Below are 24,052 nucleotides of genomic sequence, written 5' to 3'. Positions count from 1 at the left end.
TCTGCCTATATATCTATTCAATACTTGGATCATCCATTGGACCACATCACAGGCAATTGACAGGCCAATACAGCAAAATTATTTTATTGGATCAAATTAATAATAGGCAAATTTGGCTTTAAAATCTCATTAAAGACACATGAAAGCTACCAGGACACATATAGTATATGACACAGGGACTTTAGTTTTCTCTTAATTTCACTGTTTTCTTTTTTGTTTTGTTTTTTCAATTGTTGACCCAGATCAATAAAACTTAAATTAAGTTTCTTTTCACTTGAAGGATTATGGTCATCGCCCAACATCCAAATGCATCCAGTTCCACCTGAGGACTTTAACATGGATTTGAATGTACCCTACTGCCTTCAGTCTGGGGATGTTTCAGGATGATTTCACACAACAGTGTCCACACTATTTTCTGCAGAAAAATGTCCACATCTTTAACTTTAGCTAAACATTGAATAATCAGACTTTCCATAAATTATCATCCAATAAAACAAATTCATCAAATCAAAATGAAAGACATAAAGCTTAAATCTTTCCATTCACTTGTTCCTTTATTCTTCTTCATCACACCAGTTTGTCTTGTTATCCGGTCAACATCACAATCAGGGTTGTCCTATCCCTGAAGATCTCAGATCAGCTGGGTTGAATTCAGGCAACTCTGAACCAGCCCCACACTGAACTGCTACAGCATCTGAAAACACAACATTTAGGACTCCATGTTTGTTTCCTGGGAAGTCAGGAAGAGCATCCTATAGGCACTGAAAAACAGAAAGAAAGAGATAATATGTGTGCATTATCCATAAAATCATTTAATGATATAGTAAACCTGTTCTTCACTGAAACTGTTACTTCGCAAAAAGGGTACTTTTTCTTTTAGTGGTACAAAAAAGTTACACTGCTATAAAGTTTAGTTTCCTGTGAGCTATAAATATAGTTTGCTGTCATATAAGAGAAGAATCATACTTGCCGATGCTTTGCCAGCAATGCTGATCAAACACTCCATGTCTGATGAAATAAAAGCTGGAATAACACTATAGGAGCTAATGGAGAAACAGGGAAAATTGATTTAAGATCACTTGATCTACTCTCTCTCCCAGTCTCTCAGTCCAGGATCTCTTTGATGCACCAGCAGCAGAGGAGGAAGTAGAGGCACTCCTTCACAGACTGGATGAAACCATAGGCGATGTTTCCTCCCAGGAAGTTCTTGCCTCGTCCCAGGCCCATGGCCAAGTCACGCAGGTTCTGCCCCAGAGAGGAGGAGGGCATGGCCTGGGGCAGAGGACGCTGGGGGTGCATGGCTCCACGGAGGGAAAAGGAGTGATCAGACAGAGGCAACCAGGAGGGTAAGCAGCGGTGAAAGAGGTGAGATAGGACAGAGCAAGCACAGGAGTGGAGAAACGACGATCAGGACTGGACTGGGCCCGTCTAACAGCTGAGGTCTGCTCCGCACTCCTGCCACAGTCAGCTCCCCTACTTATAACCTCCTATACAAACCGCAGACTCCCTCCATCCACATCCTGCTTTTTCTCTACTCTTCCCTGCTTTCAAACATCCTCTGATTGATTAAGGGCCTTGTTTACCTTTGCGGTCCACTGTTCCCCTCTATTCTCTGGCTGTCTGTATTTTGCAGCCACCCCCCTGCCTCTCCCTGGGCTCTAATAATCCCTGAATCAGCCCCCTACTGTGCAGACTCCACCTATTCACAAACAGGAGAGTTCCAGCAGCTCCACTACACCCTCCACATAACTCTCTCACTCTCCAACCAATCTAGTCCAGCTCTTTGTTTGTTCAGGACAGTTTGTGACAGGTGATTGTTCTTACCTTCTGGCAGAGTGTGCTTTGTTTGTTTTAAAACAGGTTTTAAACAGTGACATTGATAGAGAAATGAAAGGGTTCTAACTGGTCTATCAAACAAAGTAATCAATACTGGATTTAGATGCAGACAATGTATTAAAAGCCAAACTCACAAAGAAAGATGAATGATATATGTATTTATATATGCAATCTATATTTTCAGATACAGGTGTAAACAGACATGTTTCCCTAAAAACAAAACAAAAGAAAGTATTAAAACAGAAACGTAAAAAGTAAAAATCAATATTTGTGCAGGCTATTTGAAAGTAACCTTTGGCTTCCAAAAACACGAATTAAAAAGTACAACAGCATCATCCACAACATCACCACCACCAACAACAACGATCTAGAAATTTAGAAACGATTTTCATGCAACAAAGGCAACTGTGATGAACAATGATAACGCTAGACCAGTTCACTAATGATGCAGACAGACAGATGGGTCCTTTTTCGGCACGCATACTCTCACAATGTAGGGACACACACACACACACACACACCAATAGCAGAACTTTAAGCTCAGGTGTTCCATCTCTGACCTACATGACCTACCAACACCTGAACAGGCAGACAGTGAGTGTCTGACTGACCCAGCTGTCACTCGGGTATGTGTGTGTGTGTGTGTGTGTGTGTATGTTGGACTAGGTGTGAGTCCACTCTAAGGTTGACAGTTAAGGTTTAGGTTGAGAGATCCCTTCTCATTTTTAAACAGTTTGGCCTCAATCTCAAATACTTTGACAAGTTTAACAAGTTGGCTATAAGAGCTACCTCAGTGCTGTGGTATCTGGCTCTGTGTCACCTATCGGATAAGTCGTTAAATATACAACTGTGAAAACAATAATCCAGACCCAATACTAAGCTGACCAATCAAGATGGATGGTATTTACAGGTGGCCAGGAAATACCCCCCAAAGGTGACATCAAGTATCTGTGACAACAAGCTGAATGTAAGAATGTGCATCAGAGGAGATTGCCATCACTGGATCGGTTTGTGAGTGTGTAGTGGAGTGTCATTTTTGCAGAGTCTTTGTTTAACTGAGAGGCTTGTGTAAGATTCTCCTGTAGTCGACTACATTTGAATTAAGTACATAAGGTGACTGCATTGAAGTGACGTGACTGCATTGAAGAAACAAGGCACGATTAAAAGATATAAAAACAACATCATGAACGGAGGGAGGAGGAAGAAGAAAGGAGAAAAAATAATAATTTGAACCTCTCCCCCCCACAAATCCTCAAATTTTGTGAAAACAGCACACCAGGGAGCAACATTTGGCTTAACATTTGATTAACGCTTGCAATGCTCCAAAACACACTTATGTCCACATGTTCAATTGCCCCCACCCCCTTCATCTGATACAAGGTTTTAGAAAAGGACATTATTCCCTCAAGTGATTTTAAAAAAAAGCAACATCATACATACACTAAAACTAATCAACTACTCACTACGACAGACTGTGCATCACATTTGCAGAGGGAAATTCATTGCTTAGACCGCTCAACATGACTCATGTCATCAGCATAAGGAGTGCCATCATTTAAGGTCCTTCAGCTATCCCCCCTTTACTCCATCGAAACACTCCGGAAAGAGATATAGCCATAGATTGTCAATGCAAACACATACTAAACTTAACAGCCATTGAAAAGCAATAGAAGGTCAAAATGATCTGGCCAATGCTTCTCACAATGTACTAGTTACTGTGTTTTTGGATGACATCATTGCACAATTTGCTTTGAACTCTCCTTTTTGATGATGTTGTGTTCAGGCACGATGCCTAGATTCATCCGCTCTAAAACAGACAGTTTTTTTTTGAATACGCATTTCCTTCCCTCTCAACTTGCTCCCTATGTAAGCACACAAGACAGATACACAAACATACAGTTGGCATTAGTCTTTGTTGATAATCTCCATGGCTTCCTCCACCTTAAGCAACCAAGTTCATGTTCTTTGGCATGATGACAGAGGTGGTGTGGGTAGAGTGTGGACTGCGCCCTGTATGAATGTGTGTGTGTGTGTGTGTGTGTATCTATCTGTGTTTATAGGGAGATACAGCTGATCAGAGCATCCTGAACTCAGAATGTCCAATATGAAATGAGTCCCAAGCTAAGACAGACAGAAACCTGCGTTAATGTCCTTCCAAAAAAAAAAAAAAAAAACACCCCCTAAACAGAAATGATGGTCATTGGCATAGCAGTCCCAGTTTTGCATACAGGCTGTCCTCCTTGACATCACCAGGTATCACTCCAGGGGTCTAAGTTCAAAAGTCGTTAAAGGGGAGTGGCTGGGGGGGGGGGGGGGGGTCTCCTGATTAGATTGGAAGCAAACATGTTTCTGCATATTCGCCAGGCGGATTGATTTCAGAGTCTTGTTTGGCTGTTGAATTGCTCCAGTGACACTTGAAGGGAGAGTTTCTGTTTGCGCCTGATTGAGTCTTAGAAACAAAGAACCATTGTCATTGAGTTCATGTTTTGACTAATATGCTCCAGCAACAGTCTGAAGAGGGAAATCATTTCCCCAAATGGAAGGACATCTGCTTCAATGCATTGAAGATCTCATTCATTGTCCCATTCATGACCCTTTCTAAAAGTTCATTGTTAACTCTTCGGTTCCACAATATATTTCTGCATGGTTCCATGTATTCGTTAGGTGTTCTGTGTTATCATTTCAGAATCGCATGTTAAGCTTTTTTTTTTTTGCGTTTTAAAAAATTGCATTTGTTTTCTGCCCTGTTCTGAAATTAGCAAGGGCTCCTCCCTGGTTCACAGTAGGCTGTTGAGAAAATGCAGCAGTGCTTCTCCATTGTTGAGGGATGGTCAGATGGGGCGGAGGAGGGATTGCAGAGGTCACAGTTTGGCTTTCCGAAGGGACAGGAATATGTGGCGACAGCAGCAAGCGAGTGATTTGGCAGAGAAACTGGTGATTATTTTTCTTTTTTGGCTTTCATTGCTATGGTGTGTGCATATGTGTTCAGGTGTATTTATATGTGGTTGTGTAGTGTTGCTGTGTGTATTGTACTGTGCACATGAAGGTGTGTTCGTCTTGTTTTGCATTGCTGTATGGGAGTGTATGTATTTGGGAGTATTTCATTGGTGTGTGTGAGGGAGTGTGTGTGTGCGTGTGTGTAAGTGTGTTCAGGCCCTGCGCTCTACTGGCTGTTGCAGACACACTTCGCTCCCAGCTGATACGATGGGGAGTCTGTTGTCCATGTGGTAACTGATCAGGTGGCTCACACTTTCAAACCGATGGTCTTTGGTACGGACCTGAGACAGAAAAACAATCATTACAACAAGCCCCGTTAACCAGAAAACAGAATAAAAGACAAGTATAATTACCACAACACCTTTATATGTATTGGATCGGCCAATTTCGAAATCAGTCAATCCCTCTCCACTTGCAATCCCCCTTCCCCACCCAGCCTTCCACCCTCTCCTTTATGATCTCTCTCCCCTTTGTGATCCCTTCTTCCCACCCGGACTCACCACTCCTTCCGGGTCGACCAGCAGCAGGTGTTTGGGCTGACCCCCTTGCTGTCCGGTGAGGACGTACTGTCCGGGCGTGGTCCCAGACTCCCGCACCAGGAAGTCTCCATCGCGGGTCAGCAGCTTCTCGGCTTGCCTGCGGCTCAAACTACCGTGGAACCAGGTCTCGAACTGCAACTGCTCCACCAGAGGGGGCGCTGCTGACACCGAGCCCGGGCCCCCGGGCCCAGAGACACCCAGGGCATCATCAAACGGCTCTGCAAGAAAAGATAGATACAATAAGCTCGCTGTTTATCTGGATCCTGGTGATTCCTTCTAGACCAAGATACTCATTATGCCCAGACATCTGTTATGTTGTATTTCTCTGTTAAAACGCTTAAAGGGGGAGTATCTTTAGAAGTGGATAATCTAATGTTTTTCATGGGTTGAATACACTTTGATGTTCCTTGTTGTTCACAGTAAAAAAAAAAAAGTGAGAATTGTATTATTTGTTGTTCTGCCAAAGTTGTACTTAGAAAAAAATGTTGCCTTTGAAATGGGCCAGTCAGAACACAGTCAGGTTGTTATGTAGAAAGCTTCACACAGTTGACCAATAATCTTTCATATGGGACAGGGAGAGGAGGTGGACCCTTTAGTACTCCCAGACAATCAGAGCAGTGGCTCTTTCTGGCTGCTAGAGACGCCGCCAAAATGGGAAGAAGGCACTTTTGTTCCCCGAGCGACGACTGGAAGGCAGCTGCCTCCTCCAAGGCTGCCAACAGCGGGCTGCCCCACTCTTCACTGAGCCATTCATAAGCAATATGCACACTGTGCCTTGCTCATCTCCTCGGCCAATGACTGAACCTTATTCTCCCCACTTGGTGAAAGAGTTGCACATTTGAGTGACAGATAACTTTTTTCATGTTGATAGATACCCACAAATCCTGCCATTTGTTTTAAGTTAATGGAAGAAATCATATAGATTAGAATTTTTTCCCCAATAATTTAACTGGCCAGCAAGCTAGTTAGCAAGTAGCTACTACCTAGTCAGCAGCTAACCAGGCCACATGTTCACATGTTTTTGTTTGGATAGCAGCCCATTTTAGCTTGATTTATAGTTATAAATGTGATGTTCTTAACACAATTCATTCACTAATATAAAACAACAGTTAGGGGCATTGTCACACACACAGATCGACAGTCAAGAAAGACACTCACTCATGTCAAAAGCATCTCTGTGAGCATTTCCATTGGCTGCAACTGCTGGGGGGCGGGGCTTATCCACATTGACATATGAAGGGTCATCGAAGAGTTCCCGTCCCCCTTCCTTGGCACCCACTGAAAGGAAAATAAATTTTTGAGATCAGTAACCTTGGCCCATCTTCTCATTTCCTATCAGCCATGCATATTAAATGGTATTTTAACCAGTCACGTCAAAGGACATGAGTGGAAAAAAATGGTCTTGCAGTTTTTCAGATTTCCGTCTTTCCCTGTGACTGAAACTGAATTCTTAGCTTGGGTTAAGCCTGTGTATCAGTGGGTTAAGACTATTTCACAGTGCTTTTGCCTGCTGAAAAAAAAAAACATGCTCAGAGAGGCTTCTGTAGTGGCAGCACTGTCCTCAAGTACCCTTTTGCCGTTGCCTTACACAGACCCATGTATACATACAAACATAGCTCAAAGGCAAAATTAGATACATTGACTCAAAATGTAAGCCTGACCGTGAAACAATGATCCATACTGAGTCAGATTACTAGTTAACCTTAAGAGAGAGAGAGGGAGAAAAAGAGTTGTGTAATCTGCCCATTCTGTGTCTGAATGAAAAACTGAGCCCTTCCCCCTATGCTTCCCACTCTCCAAATTCACAGTGAATGACTGTGACAGAGAGAGAGAGAGAGAGAGAGAGAGAGAGAGAGAGAGAGAGAGAGAGAGAGAGAGAGAGAGAGAGAGAGAGAGAGAGAGAGAGAGAGAGAGAGAGAGAGAGAAGGCTCACCTGGTAGAGGAGGCAGAGGCTGCTTGTGTATGTCATTCTGGCCCGGCTGTCCATAAGGCTGCACACACAGGGGCAAATAAACACATCATGAGTCACAGCCCCACACACACACACACAAAGAATTTCACAGTGTTGCAGCAAAGGATGACTCAGTGACTCTGCTCTAGGGGTTAAAAAAGGTCGATGGTTATTTCCCTATATATCCAGTCTTCAAACAGAGCAGAGAGCTACTGCTGGGTTACGGTTGTTTTATAATTCCCTTCAGACTGAGAGTTGAGCCTGTTCTTAGACAGATAAGTAGATTGTAAGTCTAATTTAGGTGTATCAATTCTGAACTGAATGCCGCCAGTGTTTGGCTGTGTTGAAGCCTGTGTAATGTTACACGCCTTCCTCCTTGTGTATTTTTCTCACCAGCGTGGCCCCAGGGCGGGACCTCATGTCGATCAGTCCACCAGGAGGAGGCTGTTTTCCGGGGAAATTATTATAATAAGGGACCTCAGGAGGTGGGGCAGCCTCATCATCCTCTTCTTCCCATGCGGAGCCGTCAAACGGAGCCATTCTGGGAGAGAGGGGGGTAATGCATAAACAAATATATACACACACTATTTGAAAAGGATGTTCCTTGGAGAGGAGGCGAGGTGAGAAATACAAACACAAGCTCATGTTATTGGCATAATGCGAGCGAACATATCCACACTTACCTGTCATGGGGTGTGACCAGTTTGGGGGGGTTCTTCAGGTACTGTTTAAAACGCAGTTCGAAAGCCTGGCCAATGGTGCTGATGACCTCCTGGGCCAAGCCCTCTGAGCACTCCAGGATGTGACATGCTGCAGGAGAGGAGGCAGGGATGACAAATAAGGAAGTGGCAGTATGTACTGGAAACACACACATCACCAGATAAATATATCGACCTGCAGGCATAGTATCCAGGGAAAGTTGAATGAGCATGCATGCGCAGTTTAAGCAGCATCTCATAAATCCACACTTGGAAACTGCCCAATTCAACCACAGCCTTCCACTGCTGGCACTGAGCAGCTCCACTGGATCAGTTGGGTGTTAAGTGCCTTGACACCTTGGCAGTAGTTGTTGAGGGAGTGTTTCTCATTCACTTTACCTGCACAGATTTCCCCCGATTTGCAGAATCCCATGAAAAATCCCATGAAAAATCCCATGAAAAATCCCATATTTGATCTGATTACAAGGAAGGTCGACTATAAATGGCCAGACGTTGCCTGAGTGAAGGTGTCATTTTTCTTTTGCGGCTCACCTCTCTGGTTGACTGGGTCTTTGGCCACATATGCTACGTACTCAGCCGTATCCTGAAGGAGAGAGGGGAAGACGGTGAGGGGAGGAGGGGAAAATCAATGGGAGGAATATGTGAAGGGCAGGTTTAGGATAAAAAGGTTGCGAAGAAGAGAAAGAGAAAGGGAAACTCTTTCAGTCATAGGAGATGTTAAAAACACACACTGAGCTAGAGGAGAGATGGCAGGAAGCAACCAGATAAAGCTCGGAAGAGAAGGACAGCAAACCAGTGAGGAAGCGATAGAGTGAATGGTATTGGTAGGACTAGATACTGACCGAAGGCAGGAAGGAAGGATATGCAGGCAGAAGAAAGATGGAAAAAGGGGAAGAGAGAGAAGATGATGGATAGAGAGCAGAGTTGAGCAGAGAGAGAGGGTTGGGTGACTCACTGGGTCTCCTCCAGAGGCGAAGGAGATGGACTGCATGTGATGATTGGCGATTATCTGTGGAGAAAACAAAAGGAAAGAGAGAGGGAGAGAGAGAGAGAGAGAGAGAGAGAGAGAGAGAGAGAGAGAGAGAGAGAGAGAGAGAGAGAGAGAGAGAGAGAGAGAGAGAACGAGAGAGAGAGAAAGAGAGCACATGTGGGTGAAATGAAGGATGTGGGAAGTGAGATGAAAGCATGTGGATAGAGAGACAGAAACGTGGAATCATTACTGAGAAAAGTGCTTTTTCCTCCATTGCAGCACCATCAGCTGCAGCAGAGATAAAAACTAAGTAGGGAAGACAGACGGAACACCTTTTTAACAGTCTGCAATAACAACCCATGTTGGATCAATAACAACATCAACACTTGCTAATGCTCCCTGCACAATGTGTGGTCTGTATCTGAGGCTTTATTGGTGACTGGGTGTATGTACGGTACAGTATGTTTCTACGTGCTGCGTTTTGATGTGTGTGCACTGCGCTGAATACCTCCCCACAGAAATAAACATCATTCAGTAGCCATTAACTCATTAGAGGTCTAGGAGGAGGATCACATCCTGCCCCATGGCAATGCGGGGATGAGGACGATGGTTAAGAGTGATTTGTGCAGCTCTTGTGGTAAATGAAGTGAACAAAGTTGAATAGTTCTACATTCATCTGGGGATCCCCTCAATGTCCCATAGGGCCCCTATTTATGAAAGTTCCCTATGCACAGATTTTGTGCTGATGACCGAATCACACAAATGTTGTGCTTGAGCGAAGTTGTGATTTATAAAAATGTCAATCAAAATCAGAGTTTTACATCCATTGGCTCCAACGTTCTGTGAAATATCAAAAGCTAAAACTCATTTATATCATTGCCAAGAGTATGAATGCAACAGGCATCATTTTCATGTGTTTTTTTAATCCTATTCTTTGAAATTATCACATAATAAAAAATATCATAAATAAATAAATTAAGCGCCAGGATGTCACATTTGTTTAACAACCACTAGCTATTTCTTGGCAGGTAGAGGGAACAACATGAACTCCCAAAAGCAGAGAAATCTCCGGAGATCTCTTCCTCTACTTCAGTAAACATAGCACAGGCTAGCCAACAGTCTCACCTGTTTGCAGTCGGAGGCCAGCAGGTTGAGGCTGCTGGTTGAGACGGTGAGGCTGATTGTCATGCCAGCAAACTGCAGGTTACTCTTCCCCAGGATAGACGACAGACAGCGAGAGGAAGGCTGCAGAGGAGAGGGATGGAGTCAGGAAGAATACACAAGCAAGGTGCACAAATAGAAAACAACAGAGCATTTATTATTTTTCTGAAGCTAGGAGCTATAGTCCGGGGAGCGCACACTGCCTGTGTGGGTGTATGTGTGGAAATGCCTGTGTGTGTGGGAGTGGGAGAACAGCTGCACGGTGAAAGTGATCCTGTCTCCTAGGCCAACTGTGACCAATGGAGAGTAGACAGGATAGTCCACATACTGTAGGCTTGGCCAAGAGCATCACACAGACCATGCCAGTGCTACTGTGCCAGCCAATTTGTCCCAATCCTCCTCCTGTTCTCATGACTACATCTGAATCATAGCTGCTACGGTTTATTTGAAATACACAGTGAGAATAACAACAGCATCAGCACAGGATGCAGACATCCTCAGCTGTGTTAACCTCAGTCCAGCCAAATCAAAAGGACCAGACTAGTTTAGTCTATTCTAGTCTACATCCTATAACTGTATTTTGTCTAGTGTGCTGCACGGCCAGACATTCCTTGGCCAAACCCTGCTATGGCTGAAGGCTGCTGGATTTAGCCACCTGTTTTATGGACTGTTTGGGTGGATGTTTTTAGTTTTACAGGAATACCATGCACACACAGCCGTTAAACAGCAGACTAGAGGCTGTGTCTGCTAATCTGAAGTGCTTGTTTGGCCTGACACTGGCTCCACACAACCTACTACTCCACCTCTCCAGCCTCCCTTGTGACAAGAGGGAAGGAGAAGAGAGAGGAGAGAGTGATTGGTAATTACCTGCGAGTAGCCCACTAACCACAGGAGTGTACAATCAGCCTAAATCCAGAACTATGTGTGTGTGTGTGTGTGTGTGTGTGTTAGAGAGACAGAGTGTGTCTGAGTAGCCAACTGACCACAGAGTGGACAATCAAGCTAAATCTAGCTCTTATCCAGAGAACCCTTCCCACTGCTGGCCACTTAAGGCGTATAAATAAATAATGCCCTGTAAGGGTGTGTGCTAGTGTGTGTGGTGTGTACCTTTCTCCTGCGCTGTGCTCCTTTGGCTCCGGGCACGGCCTCGCACACCACTGAGATAGCCTCTCTGAAACATTAACAAAGACATGCAAGTGTTGCAATAGTCTGTCTTTAACCCTCACACTCATACCTTCCTGGATTCACACTTGCGTGGATTCAATGAGATCTGGCGGTGGGTGATTGAGTTTATCGTGCCTGGCAACGGTGCTTGTCCTTGCCACGGAGACAAACATCACTACGGAAACCAGAGGGAAACCACCAGGATTCCAGAACATTCTAATTTAGGGGCTGAGAGAGCAGCAGGCATGTATACACACACACACACACACACACACACACACACATGCACATACGAACAGACACACACAGACATGAATCACACAAAGAAAGTGAGCAAGTGAGTGATACAGAGCGGAAGAGGGAGAGAAAGCGAGCAATAGGAGAAAGGAACAGATTAGAGGTGGGTGGTGCGTGAGTGTGTATGGCCAGCTTTCCTAATTCTGCACCACACTTGTGCCATCCCGCCCTCACATGCACGAACCAGTGCAGAAGTGCTGAAAGAACGAAACAGCAAGCCAGCAGACGAGGAGTGTGTAATCTCACCTGGTGACCTGAGTTCTGGTGTTGAAGTCCAGTGCTCGCATTGACTGTAGCACCTCCACACAGCCCATATACTGCCCAGGAAACAGGAAGGCAACACATTAACGACAGACATTTCCTACATCACAGTCCCACTGGGCAGATGGAACACAATACTGACAGCACAGGAAGAAAGCAATGGTGCCCTTTCCTCATTGCTGTACTTCTTTCTAAATGCATGTGAAAGATGGAAGCATAGATGGAGACAAACCAGGAAAGACAGATATGTAGTTATGCAGAAAGGGAGGCCCAAAATGGAGAGTGAGGGTGAGCCAGCCACTTACCCGTACGCTGTAGGAGACGCCGGTGGTGCTGACCACGTTGTCGGAGTGCAGCCAGCCGCGGGTGGGCTTGTTGACGAAAGAGCCATGGCGCGTCCACTCATCTCCTCCCAGCTGCCCTCCTTCCACCCGTGCCCGCCTGGACGCCCCTCCCAGCCGGTTCATGTCCTGCAGAGGAGGTCGAGGAGGGGGAGAAGGAGCCGTTAGAGGGGGAGCGGGGTGGTGGGGGGGAGGGGAGGAGCTGGAACTGCTCCTTTCGTCCCCGGAGGACTCGACGGGGGCCCGAGGCTGCTGCGGCCTGCTCGAGGCCTTGAGTCCCGGGAGGAGAGTAGCGGAGACACCCAGACGAAGGGCTCCCATCCTGGGGAAGAAGGAGCAGAGCGTGGTGGGGCTGTTCTCGGCCGGGCGAGGGGAAGAGGGGGGCAAGATAGGCGTGAGAGAGGAGGAGGAAAGAGAGGAAGGTAAACCGGGGGAGGGAGTGAGGGGGGTGGCAGGCGTAGAAGGAGGGAGGGATGATGGATTGGAGTTTGTCTCATCAGTTGAGCTTAGCGATTCACTCCGAAAGTGGGTGTACTTGGTTTTTGGGACAAGCTCCATGATAAATCTGCAGTGTCAGTTTTTGTAGCCGCGCAAGTCCACACAGGCTCTAGTGATTCAGTCAAAGTCTCTTTGTCTCAGTATTCAAAGTTCCTCTCGAAAAGGACACACAGCCATCTGTCTGTCTCCCTCAGAGTCAGGCCCACATCCATCTGTCTGGTTGTCTGTCCTCCACTCATTACCAGGCAGCCAAAACCAAACTGCTTTAAAAACGGCTTTATCCACAATGAAAGCAGAATGAGAAAAGGAGTAGAGGTGCAATGGAGTGTCCCAGTTAATGGCAGAAAACAGATGGAAGGAGTTTGTATTTAGTGCACCAGAACAGATCATGTTGTCATCAGTTCACTTTTAATCTGCGTCAATGTTCATTGTGTTCCCAGGGACTGATGATGAGGAAATGTTTTCTTCAGTTTTCCAAAAAGTATTCATCTTGGTGTAGTGTTTTTGCCATAATGTAAAACAATATCTGTGAGTATCTTGTCCCAGCTTAATAGCCTCTCAGTGCAGGCCGGTCCACCAGCTGTCGTGAGCACCATGGAGAATCAACACAAGTGATTGTCTCTCAACAACCCCAAGCATGTGTGTGTTACTGCATTGAGGGGTGCGCTCTTGTGTGTTTGCATGTGTCTAGTGAGTATAAACCTTTCTTGCCCACACTGGTTCTGAGATTATGTGTATGTGTGTGTGTGTTGGTGTGCGCACGTGCGTGTACGTGTGTAGCAGCTCCCTTTGGCAGCTCTTTCCTGACACAGGCCCATAAAAATCCTATTAGCAGCCAACGAGGGTATCACGAGGGGGCTGCACGCACTAACACAGCAGCAACACACACACAATACAGACACTTGCACAGCTCCAACCGGTCGATACTACAGCGAGCACCTGCAGAGCTCAATGAAGCCCGGCACTGCTAAAGAAGAGAGGAGGCTTACTGATGTATGGCTAGTCTCCAACTCCTGGTGGCAACACGCTTTCTTTAACACCTAGTTTTAAAGCTCACCCTATTTTGAACTCTTTCACCGAGTTCCTCTTTCACTCCCTCTCTCTCTTCCTCCAAATGGTTTCGTGTCCTTGCTGAAAAGCCCTCGCTCTCTCCCTCTCCGTCTCTCCGTCTTCTTCCCTCCTCCTCCAGATTACTTCTGGCACTGCCTCCTTCCCTTTCTCTGCACCCCTTTCTCCCTTCTCTCTGTCTCCTCTCTTCTCCTGGAAGCCCTCTCTCTTCCTCCACACGATGTACTCCGCCAACCTCTGTCTCTCCAACGCCTCCGCCCTCTCCCGCTCCACCACTTCCTCTCTCCTCTTCCAGATGATCTCTCTCTCCCCCTCTCCCCCTCCCTCGTCTGCTTTCCCGTTCTCCAGGCTGTCCTGTTTAACAGTCCCTCTGTCTACTGTATTAATGGTGAGCCCTGTCTTTCTGCCTCACTCACTCAAAGACTAGCGATGGCTAGAGGTTAGGCATGTTCACCTATTTAGACACCAGTAGAAAAGGGAAAAAAAAAAAGATTAGTACTTAAGACTGGGCCGGCAGAGTCGGGCCCATTCCTGACGGAGGTTCCTGATATGGCTAAAACAAGTGAGGCTGCCCTGGTTCAAGTGTGTTCTCTAAAAAGGGCCACCTCGGTTAAAATGTGTTTATTCTGGAGCACCATTAGATTGGAGATGGTTGAGTCTGAGATGTTGTCTATGTCTGGTACAGTGACACACACTGCAGTAGCACGGCGGTGATGTAACACTGGAGAATGTAGGTCATTGGCTGATGACGACTACCGGTGGGCTTGTTGCGACAATAATGAGACCTGATTGGTCCAGTTTGAACTCCCAACCCAGGGTTCCCTGAATGGTGCTGGAGGCTCATCAGAGCTGAACGTGAACTCACTCACCCAGCCAGAAACGCTCAATTAAAACTGTACTCTATTGTTCTGCTGATGTCTCTATCCACCATTGTTCTCTCCCTGTTGCTTTATTACTGCCACACAAACAGTCTAGTTAAAATAACAAGCCCAGATTATAGTCAGTTACCTGAGAGAAGAGCATTGACACAGCCCCATATGATATGGACAAGCCAACTACTATATTCTGAATCCGCTTTCTCCCTTATCTAAGGCAGGGCTTAACAGCAGTGTGTAGGCTAGCTCTCAGTTCTATTACAAACTACTGTGTAGACGCCACATAACATCTCGTATTCTGCATAGTCCAACCTAGAAGGCAAACAACAGTCTCTTTACATTAACAGTCTCTTGTAACCCAAAGTCCCACAAGTAAAACAGTCTGCAGTGGTTTCACCTCAGTAGGAGGCACAGCTACACCTACACTTCCGTAGCTAGCTAGTTGGCCTACACCTCAGTGTTGTTGAGGCACTTGTCATATTTACACTCTCCTGACCTTTACTCTCTTGGAACAGAACAATTTTACACACACCTGGCCTGGCCTGCTTACACAAGGTTGTACATTTGGCACCAACGTTTCAGTGACGCCAAGAAAAGCTGATTTTTCCACACGCTCACATTTCAGAAGTGAACTGTGTCTGAAGTACAGAGCGCCAGCTTGTAGTGGGTGCTGTATGCATGGCAAAGGAACAGTCGCCTACACCAGTCTAGCACCACAGAGGGATTGTCTAGTGAGTCTAACTAGTCATCCATCTGGTCTTGGCCACGAAGCACCGCGGAGAACCCAGTCACACTCACACACTGCCAGACAGGCTGGGATGGCCTCCAGATAGCTGTAAGGAAGTATGGCTAGAAAAGTCACAAAAGACACCCCATATCGGACAATCAGACCATGCAGAGCAAACAGAGAACAGTCTGTTAAACTTCTAATCTAAAAATGAGTCCAGAGAGAAAATTAGCACTTATAAAAAGGCAAAAATCCAAAATAATTGGACCTCTGAAAACTAGCGTAGAGAGTACAGGTGTGTTCAAATAGACAGGGGTGTTGAAATACTCGAGGAGCAGTTAACCCTTGCCCTGCCCGATGGTTTTAGTGCACAGAACACAGTGTAGGTCAGGTGAGTGCAGAAGAGATGACCCTCCAGATGAGGAGAAATCCTGAGTCACCTACACACAGACATGTGTGACATCTGTCACAAACATAACACACCAATAATCAGTGATCGGTGGCCTCAAGGCTGAACAGCTGCACAGAGTGATATGTACAAGTGAAACCAGACGAATAATGTGATTTGTCCAGTCATTTCTTATAATGGCACATCAATTTGACTAGTGCAGGTGGTAGTAGCCGATGATGAGGGCAGACAAGGATAAGCTGCCTGGCACAAGACAAAGACGAAGGGGAGGGGGAAGAGACAGGTGACCTGAAACAACCCTGATTCTGTGAGACCGCCAAGCTCTGAATAGACAAACACCGTCTAATACATTAAAAAATGTCAAAAATCACTCACAAGCATGGTCTAGTCCAGTCTACTGCTTCTTATCTACTAAATACATACAATTACCTAATGGAACAGCACCAATTTTAAAAGATAAGGAATGAACAAAGAACTTTACATCTTGCTCCGTCTGGGGCTGCCGCCCGTTGCTATGGCAACAGACATTAAAAGAGATGCCTGCAGAGGATATATACTGAGAAGTCCTGACAAAGGCAGAAATCTTCAGACAAAGAGATAACTGCTTCCTCAACTCACATGGCAGCAGTGGCTGGCTGCATCACAGCCTCCACATTAGAGCTTTTTTCAACCAACAAGGGGAAAAACTACAGACTCCTAGAGAGATCAATAGGCTTCAGGAAATGATCAAAGTTTGGCTCGCGTCGCGCCAGCCATAAAGCCCAATCAATGTTGACATCCCACGTCGGCTGCATGCACCGGCTCTAACTAGGACATGTGAAACTGTATATTTCAGAGAATAATACTCACTTCAATAATAACAGAAAAAATTACAAAACTGCACCAACCATTCATTACTAGCTAAAGGACAACGCTGATGTTTAGAAAACTTGCATAAAAACAACCTGAATATTCTGTACAGCAGCTAACAACAAAGGTTATGATTGTATAACATCCTGCAGAGCAGGTCTTATGTTCATAGAGAATAGAAAAAAAAAGTCACAAACGGATTAATTTTATATTTTAAAAAAAATGTATTTCTGATTGTTCTGAATAAAGTGAGTCTAGTCAATTCCCTAGGAGGTCCTTCTTTGTTTTAAATGAGTGACAAAACATAAATAGTTCCTTTTTTGGTTTAAAAAGCATAAAGTTGATAATCCATGGTGATCCATCTAAAGCTGGGCTCCATATTCACATGAGAACCATATTAATGTTTAAACAGCCACAGACTGTCCGGTCATTCCTCCTCTCCTTCCTCTCTCTGGCTCTCCCTCTGTCCACTCCCTGAAAAACGTGCTTCTCCTCTGATCCGCTCTTCCACTCGATTAATTCACAAAGTCACTGCCGGCAGCTTCTCTCCATCTATCCTCTCCTCCGTTTGGCTGCCTCCTCTTCTCTTCTCTTCCCTCCTCTCTCTCTCTCTCTCTCTCTCTCTCAGCAGACGGTGAAATGGCAGAGCTGTGGGGTCGGACAACGGCACTCCTTCATTGTGCTCCTCTTCTCCTCTCACGTCTGTCTCTCATTCCCACTTTCCTTCCACCTCTGCCTGTGTTAGAGGGACGAGCATGCTGTCTGTCCTCCCCTCCTCCCAGTCTGGGTGATGCTGCCTCCCATTCTCTCTCTCTCTCTCTCTCTCTTCCTCTCACACACACGGCTGCTGCCTCTGCCCTCCCTGCCTCCTTTTCTCCCATCCTGCCTCCTTCCTGTTTCCTCCCCTTCCCCCCTCCTCTCTGCAGCCTCAATCATTTAGCAGTGTACATGTGTATGCACAGCAAGATGCCGTGCTCCCACACATTAATGCACACACTCCGAGGGGGAGACGGAGATGTGGAAGGAGGGAGGGAGGGGGAGAGGGGGAGAGGGAGGTGTGTGTGTGTGTGTGTGTTTGTGTGGAGGGGTGGGTTCAGTCCATGAGGGTTATTCAAGGCTCCTCCCTTATTCATGTTTAGTAACCTGAGAAACAGGGTGAAAGAGGGAAAGAGGGAAAGAGAGGGAGGATGGAGACAGACAGAGGAAAAGAGGGAGGGAGAGACACCCCCCCCCTTCTCTCTCTCTGGGCTGTACAGATGGAGTCTGATGTGAGGGCATTGTGAATAACCTTGATGGAAGTGGACAAATAAAACAACAAAGAAAGACTGGCATTCACATAATAAAGCATTCTGCTGTTACTATGTGGCTGGAGCTCTCTGAGGGGAAAGGACAGGTTATTAACAGACGAGCACCATAACAACTCAATGATTCTGTGGAGCAGACAGAAAGCAGAGATCCGAGAGATTGGTCCCGACATTCAGGAGCGTATCTGATGAGAAGGCAGTGTTGCAGAAACCAGAGTGAGCCACCCATAGAGAGCCAGAGGAACCCAGCAGACTGGATAGTAAGAAGTCCTCAAATGACACCCTGTGTGGCGTGCCTGCAGTTCTGCCTTTGACCACAACACCAGCATCATGCAGTCTGCCAGCAGACTCCACGAGGGATGTGAAGGATCAAAATGAGAAAGCTACAGAGAACTATAGGGTGTCATTCGAGGCAACGTCCGTCACCACACACCCCGGCGTTACAGAGTGATATTACTGACTGGTGAACACATCCCCAGGCGCCTAAAGCCTACACCGGGGGTATTCACACACAGCTGCCGCGGAGGGCCGAGCGAGTGCAGGTTTTCATTCCAACCAAACACTGCACCAGGTGATTTCTAGTCTTTGGTTGGAGCGAAAACCGGCATACACGTGGCTCTCTGTGGCACATGGATGAAAACCCCTGGCCTACACCATGCCCGTGAAACACATGACACACTGTGGCTTGGGAATAATAGGAAGACCTTCTCATGTCCTTGTAAAAGTTTAAAGATAACTCGTGAACAATCATATTCTTGTCGAACCCTGTCTTTTTATTAAAAGCAATAAAAAGACTAGGTTTACAATAATCCACAACACATTTACATATAGGGCTGCACAATTAATCGCGCATAATAATATACAATATAGTAGATAATAACGTGATTATATACTGGCATATCGGCTATACTGACATTTAGAGTGCCTGCTGGACGTGAAAACATTCAAGATGCTGATGTAACATGCCAAAAGTGCAGTAAAATATTTTGGTCATCATCAAATCATCATAAGTAATAATTGTATTATAAAAATCATGTCCACAATATGTATCAAAATAATTGGGATCACTTTTTGCCATAATCATGCAGCCCTAAATTTATAATAAGGCATTCGAATAAAGACCAATTTTTAATGATCCTGCTGTAGTATAGAGGACTTTTTATGGGCCAAATGATTATGATTACTTTGTTCTATTCATTAATTAATTTCTGTTCATGCCATGATTATACATACTGATTTATGCATCTGAGGTGAGTCTTGCCCCTTTGCCACTGTGTCACTGTGTTTTTGATTAGGTGTGTGTATCATCTGAACTTCTTACCACATACTCCATTGGGCAACACTGGCTGTCTGACAGTCTGTAACCCTAAAAACACCAAAGTGCACATCAGCACACTGTACACACACACATACACACACACAAAAATCAAGGAACCAATCACAGTATGCTCCAATGCCGCGCTTGCAGCCACTTGACTCCCAGCATGCTTTGCTCCCAGGATCAGCTGTGGGGAGTGTCACGGGACCTCCTTGACATGAACAATCCAGTTGATCAAGCACACAGATACACACAACTCTTGACACAAGACAGAGAGAGAGAGAGAGAGAGGGAGTGATAGATAAAGTGAGAGAAAGTGAAAAAGAGAGCGAGAGAGAGAGATTGAGAGAGTGCAAGAGGGAGAAGGAGAATGATCCAGTGTGCGTGTTGAAACACACACACTTTGGAATGAAAGGAATTGACTGAAGGGACTGCATGTGTAGGACGTTTCTGTCTCAGCTTGCCCAGCACAAGTTATCGAGCGTGCGTTTCCTTTCTTTGCATGCAGTCGATGGGATAAACCTCGGTGGAAGCTGCAGCCAGTCAGCGCATATCGGACGAAACAGGCAAAGATGGAGACACGCTGCAGGGCCACATCTGCTGTCTGCTCTTATACTGTATGTGTGTGTGTGTGTGTGTGTGTGTGTATATGTGTGTGTGCGAGTAATCTGATTTGACCTCACTCACCCACTCACATACACTACGCCAAAAAAAAAACGAGTGTAGATGAGTAGATGAGTGACCGGGCCCAGCGGCTGACCTTTTCCCTACTGGACTACTGCCAGCGCTGAAGGCTGTCTAACATCAGTTCACATTATGGAGACAAGGATAACGATGATGAAGATGATGACTGCAGACGGAGCAGTGGGAGGGAGCGAAACTGACAGGAGATCACGAACTGAAAGCCTTTGAGAATTTACGATTGTAAAGAAGACACACACACACACACATACACACACACAGACAGACAGCCACAAGACAATCAAATCAATCTCAGAGAGACTATGTCTATCTAACGTGGTGGGACAGGTCTAGAAATAGGCAGAGAATTGGATTGGGAGTAAAATCAATGCGATTAGCGGGTGATAGTGAACATTAGATTAGCTAGGCATTCAGCAGCAGGCTGGTCTGCCTGTTTAACAGCTCACCACACACACAGCAAACATGTGAGCTGGCTATTTCGGGTTGCCTCCCCCCCCCGCCCCCCTCTCTCCCTCTCTCTTTCCCCGTCTCTTTCTCCCTCCATCATTCCCTTCCTGCTGTCACTCTGCCTCTCTCTCTCTCTCTCTCTCTCTCTCTCTCTCTCTCTCTCTCTCTCTCTTCTGCTTGCAAGTTCCCCCTCTCTCTAACGGTCTTATTTGTCATAGAGTGTGTTGCTTCCTCACTTCCCAGTCTGCTCTCATGTAGCTGACTATCACCCAGTCGTTCTGTCATGGAGAGACGAGCGTTAACTCAACTCAGGACCTGCACAAAGAACCGAATGGAAATGGTTTCACGCAGGTATTTAACACCTCAATGATCAAGACTGGTAAGAGTAGACATCATCCCAAGTCCTCCTTGGTCTGCAAGCAAAACTACAACCATTCTGATTGTTTCCTCTACCTTTTTGCCATTTTCCACCATGTTATTTCTATCATTTAGATTCTGTTATCCAATCCAGGTGCATCTTAGCTTGTCATCTTGATTTTTCTTATTTGTTTTGAGGCCAGATGTTTTCAAGTTTCTTTTTTCTCACATGCATAAATGAATAATTGGTGTTGATTTTGTCCCTGTGTTTTTATCACTTTGTTTCTATGTGCTTCACTATGCAAATAAAATTAAACTAAAGCACTTTCTGTGTCCAAAAAGTGTGTCACGCAGTTCTGTACCTGCTGATCAGTGAACTTTTTCAGTATATTACGAGAATTATCTCTTTGGTAAGTTTTTTTTCCCCCAAGATCAGCATACTGAGAATGGAGGACAATTCAGAGCATAAAACAGCCATAACATCTCTTCAGGGAAACACCAGGAAGCGAGATTTAGTCCGGACCTGATATTTACCTGACCCAAACCTGACCCTGCTTGGCAGAGGAACACTGTCGACCTCACACCACACAACCTAGGGAGGGGTGGGGGGCCCTGACCTGAAAAAGTAGGTGACCTGTGAAAATGTCTGCATGGAGAGTGAATGACCATGATAAAGACAAAACTGGAATCAATTATAAGTACATTATACAACTTATATGTATCGATGGGTAAAGATTAACTGATGGTCAGGCCCAAATATACAAAAATAACAAATGACACGTATTACAATGTTACTAAGCTTCGCTTCTGGGGGTCTGTTAAGTACTCTAAAGTCATCTAGACTCATTTCTCATTTTGAACATGACCGATTGTGGTTCACACAGCATAGAGAACCTGCGTATGCTGCATATGGTAACAGTGCAGGAGGAAACACAGCTTAGACTCAGTCCCATTCGGTAGAAACGGACAACCACACGCTACGACCTAGAAAAAGAACTCCCACATGTTTCCACTACACACACACACACACACACACACACACACACACACACACACACACACACACCAGATACAGACACAAAGACAGAGAGAAACACACCCCCACACAGACAGACACAGACGCACACACACACAAAATTTCATTATGTTCTGTTGATGTGGGCAAAAGTCTGAGGTCATCTTGACATGTTTACAGCAGCTGAGTACCTTGCTGCTGTGTTTTATCAATAGCAAAGTTTCAAATATTACACTGCTACTTGCACTGATTCAATAAAGAATATGATAACAACAACTTTAGGACTCATATGTCACTAATTACAAATATCAAAGCTTATTTCTGGCATGAATGTGCGTATGTGTGTGTGTGTGCGTGCACGTGCACACGCACCTGTCAGAGTCAGGCTGTAACAATCACAGGTGTCACGCTCCCCCCGTCACTCAGGACTAAAGCTTTCACCGCTGATTGATACGGTTTGAGTTGGATTGGACAGATCCAATTTTAATCGAGTGGCTCTTGGATTGTGGCGTGCCGTGATGGAGCGGCTGAGATGCTCCGCTTTGATCGACAGCTTGTTTCTTGGACTGTCTGATTTAATGCGTCTGCCTGTTTGTGTTTTTGTCATCATATGTGTGTGTGTGTGTGTGTCTGTGTGTGCATGTGTGTCTTGTTTGTCTGGGCCCCTGACATGTGTCTGAATCTACCATTTCCCGGATCAGTTGCTGATTAGGCCTTCCTGCCCCTCCTCTTCATCAGTGGAGATAACTTCACCATATAATATCAGTGTCAGAGGCTGCTGCTGGTCTGAGGAGTGTGGCTGACCCTGATAAGAGAAGTGAGCCCACTGCTTTCAGGCCCCTCAATCATCCCACATGCCCTTGAGTCTGCTTCCATCAGTCTGCCTGTCCTTCACTCTTTCACAGTGAACTTTCATTCTGTCACTGTGACCCTGTCTCATCACATCTAGGTGTGTTTTGCTGATGGGTAAAAGTCTCCATGCATATCCCTAACATAGATTAATAGGTAGACCGTAACCATAATGTGTAGCCTGTTTGTGTGTGTGTGTGTGTGTGTGTGTGTGTGTAAAGATTTGACTGTGCTTGTGCTGATAAACTCTATCTTGTGCTACTACAACCTGAAGAGCTACAGCTTGACTGACTGACACTACCATGAACAAATCCTTTTTAAAATGTTAAGTGTTTTAAATACTCTTAATTCAAGAATATTCCTGTCTAATGGATGATCAAAAGGCACTAAAAAAAAAGCTGTTTTAGTGACCTATTGTCTATTCAAAAGTTGACTTCTCATTGCCTAGTTCATTAACTTTAACGAGTCCTGTAGTTCCTCAGTGTTGCTCAACTTAACAGTTGCCGAGACTTCGAAGCGTGAATAACACAAAAACTCGTTTGACAGCGCGAATAAGAACACAGTCTGAACATTTCGTATAATGTGTGTATAAGCCCCAGACATTTGTGTGTCACAGTAACCCGATAGGCTGCACTGTGTCGCCCTAACATGAGCAGACAACTGTACACAGGCAGAACAATGCTTCTCGGCGGTCACCATAAAGATAGTGTGTGACCTATTTCCTGAAAGTTTCTCAACTGCTGCTGCATGCATATCAACTGCGAAACATTGCGGATACGTTGTGCACAGCATGCAGCAGTGTAGAGATCCCAGCCCCAACCATGCCCCAAAAAGTGTGGTCAACTTTGACGAACAACTTACCAGCTCTCTTCCTCCCTTCCCTTCCCTTGTGTCGCCCCTCCTTTCCTCCAAGCTGTTAGTACACAAACTTCAGCTTAGTTTCATCTAACAGGACACAACTGTCGATGGTTTTGTCCGCCGCAGGTTTCCTTACAGTGTTCATTAACTTCATAAGAAATGGGTCTAAACTTCTCTTCTTCTTCTTCTTCTTTCCTCTCCCTTCCCTTCCCTTCCTCCTCCCCCTGCCGCCCCCTCCACGGTCACGAAAGAAGCCACTTCCGCGAACAAATGGCAACGTCATCTGGCCGCTGTATGTGTGTGTGTGTGTGTGTGTGTGTGTGTGTGTGTGTGTGTGTGTGTGTGAGTGTGTGTGTGTGTATTTGGCCCTCGCTTTGCACCTGGCCCCAGACCCCGGATTGCGCAAAAGTAGAAAACCCCAGATTTAATGCAAGCCAAGTGGCCTATCAACACTTCGATAAGTAAAAAAAAAAAAAAAAAAAAAAGGAGATATTTCCTCAAAGGAAAAGGCTAATATTTCTGTAATATTCCTACAGGGAG

At 45.5% G+C, this 24,052-nt stretch overlaps 2 protein-coding genes across 4 annotated transcripts; both read right to left on the bottom strand.

Moving 5' to 3' along the window:
* Window positions 1–1,104: 1,104 nt before the first annotated feature.
* Window positions 1,105–1,299, bottom strand: lenep (lens epithelial protein). The gene has a single exon (XM_071911186.1). It carries the CDS (start codon window positions 1,297–1,299, stop codon window positions 1,105–1,107), a length of 195 nt encoding a protein of 64 aa, XP_071767287.1.
* A 680-nt stretch (window positions 1,300–1,979) lies between these two features.
* On the bottom strand, window positions 1,980–23,712 carry shc1 (SHC (Src homology 2 domain containing) transforming protein 1). 3 transcript variants are annotated; one of them, XM_071911194.2, is made up of 14 exons: window positions 23,516–23,712; window positions 19,288–19,332; window positions 12,201–12,365; window positions 11,881–11,951; window positions 11,281–11,344; window positions 10,138–10,257; window positions 8,998–9,051; window positions 8,574–8,625; window positions 8,007–8,133; window positions 7,717–7,864; window positions 7,306–7,363; window positions 6,531–6,650; window positions 5,334–5,590; window positions 1,980–5,114 (listed from the first exon to the last, which is right to left on the bottom strand). In XM_071911194.2, the coding sequence occupies exons 2-14, from the start codon at window positions 19,297–19,299 to the stop codon at window positions 4,986–4,988; spliced, it is 1,377 nt and encodes a 458-aa protein (XP_071767295.1). In that variant the 5' UTR covers window positions 19,300–19,332; window positions 23,516–23,712; the 3' UTR covers window positions 1,980–4,985. The 3 variants fall into 3 exon arrangements, with proteins under 3 accessions (XP_071767295.1, XP_071767296.1, XP_071767293.1); XM_071911195.2 differs by lacking the exon at window positions 19,288–19,332; XM_071911192.2 differs by lacking the exons at window positions 19,288–19,332; window positions 23,516–23,712 and having other exon boundaries at window positions 12,201–13,056.
* Between the last annotated feature and the right edge of the window lie 340 nt (window positions 23,713–24,052).

Source organism: Centroberyx gerrardi, chromosome 12 (genome assembly GCF_048128805.1).
Source record: "Centroberyx gerrardi isolate f3 chromosome 12, fCenGer3.hap1.cur.20231027, whole genome shotgun sequence".
Classification (NCBI taxonomy): Eukaryota; Metazoa; Chordata; class Actinopteri; order Beryciformes; family Berycidae; genus Centroberyx; species Centroberyx gerrardi.
The sequence above is the reverse complement of the archived record's forward strand: the minus strand, read 5'-3'. Positions and strand labels throughout refer to the sequence as shown.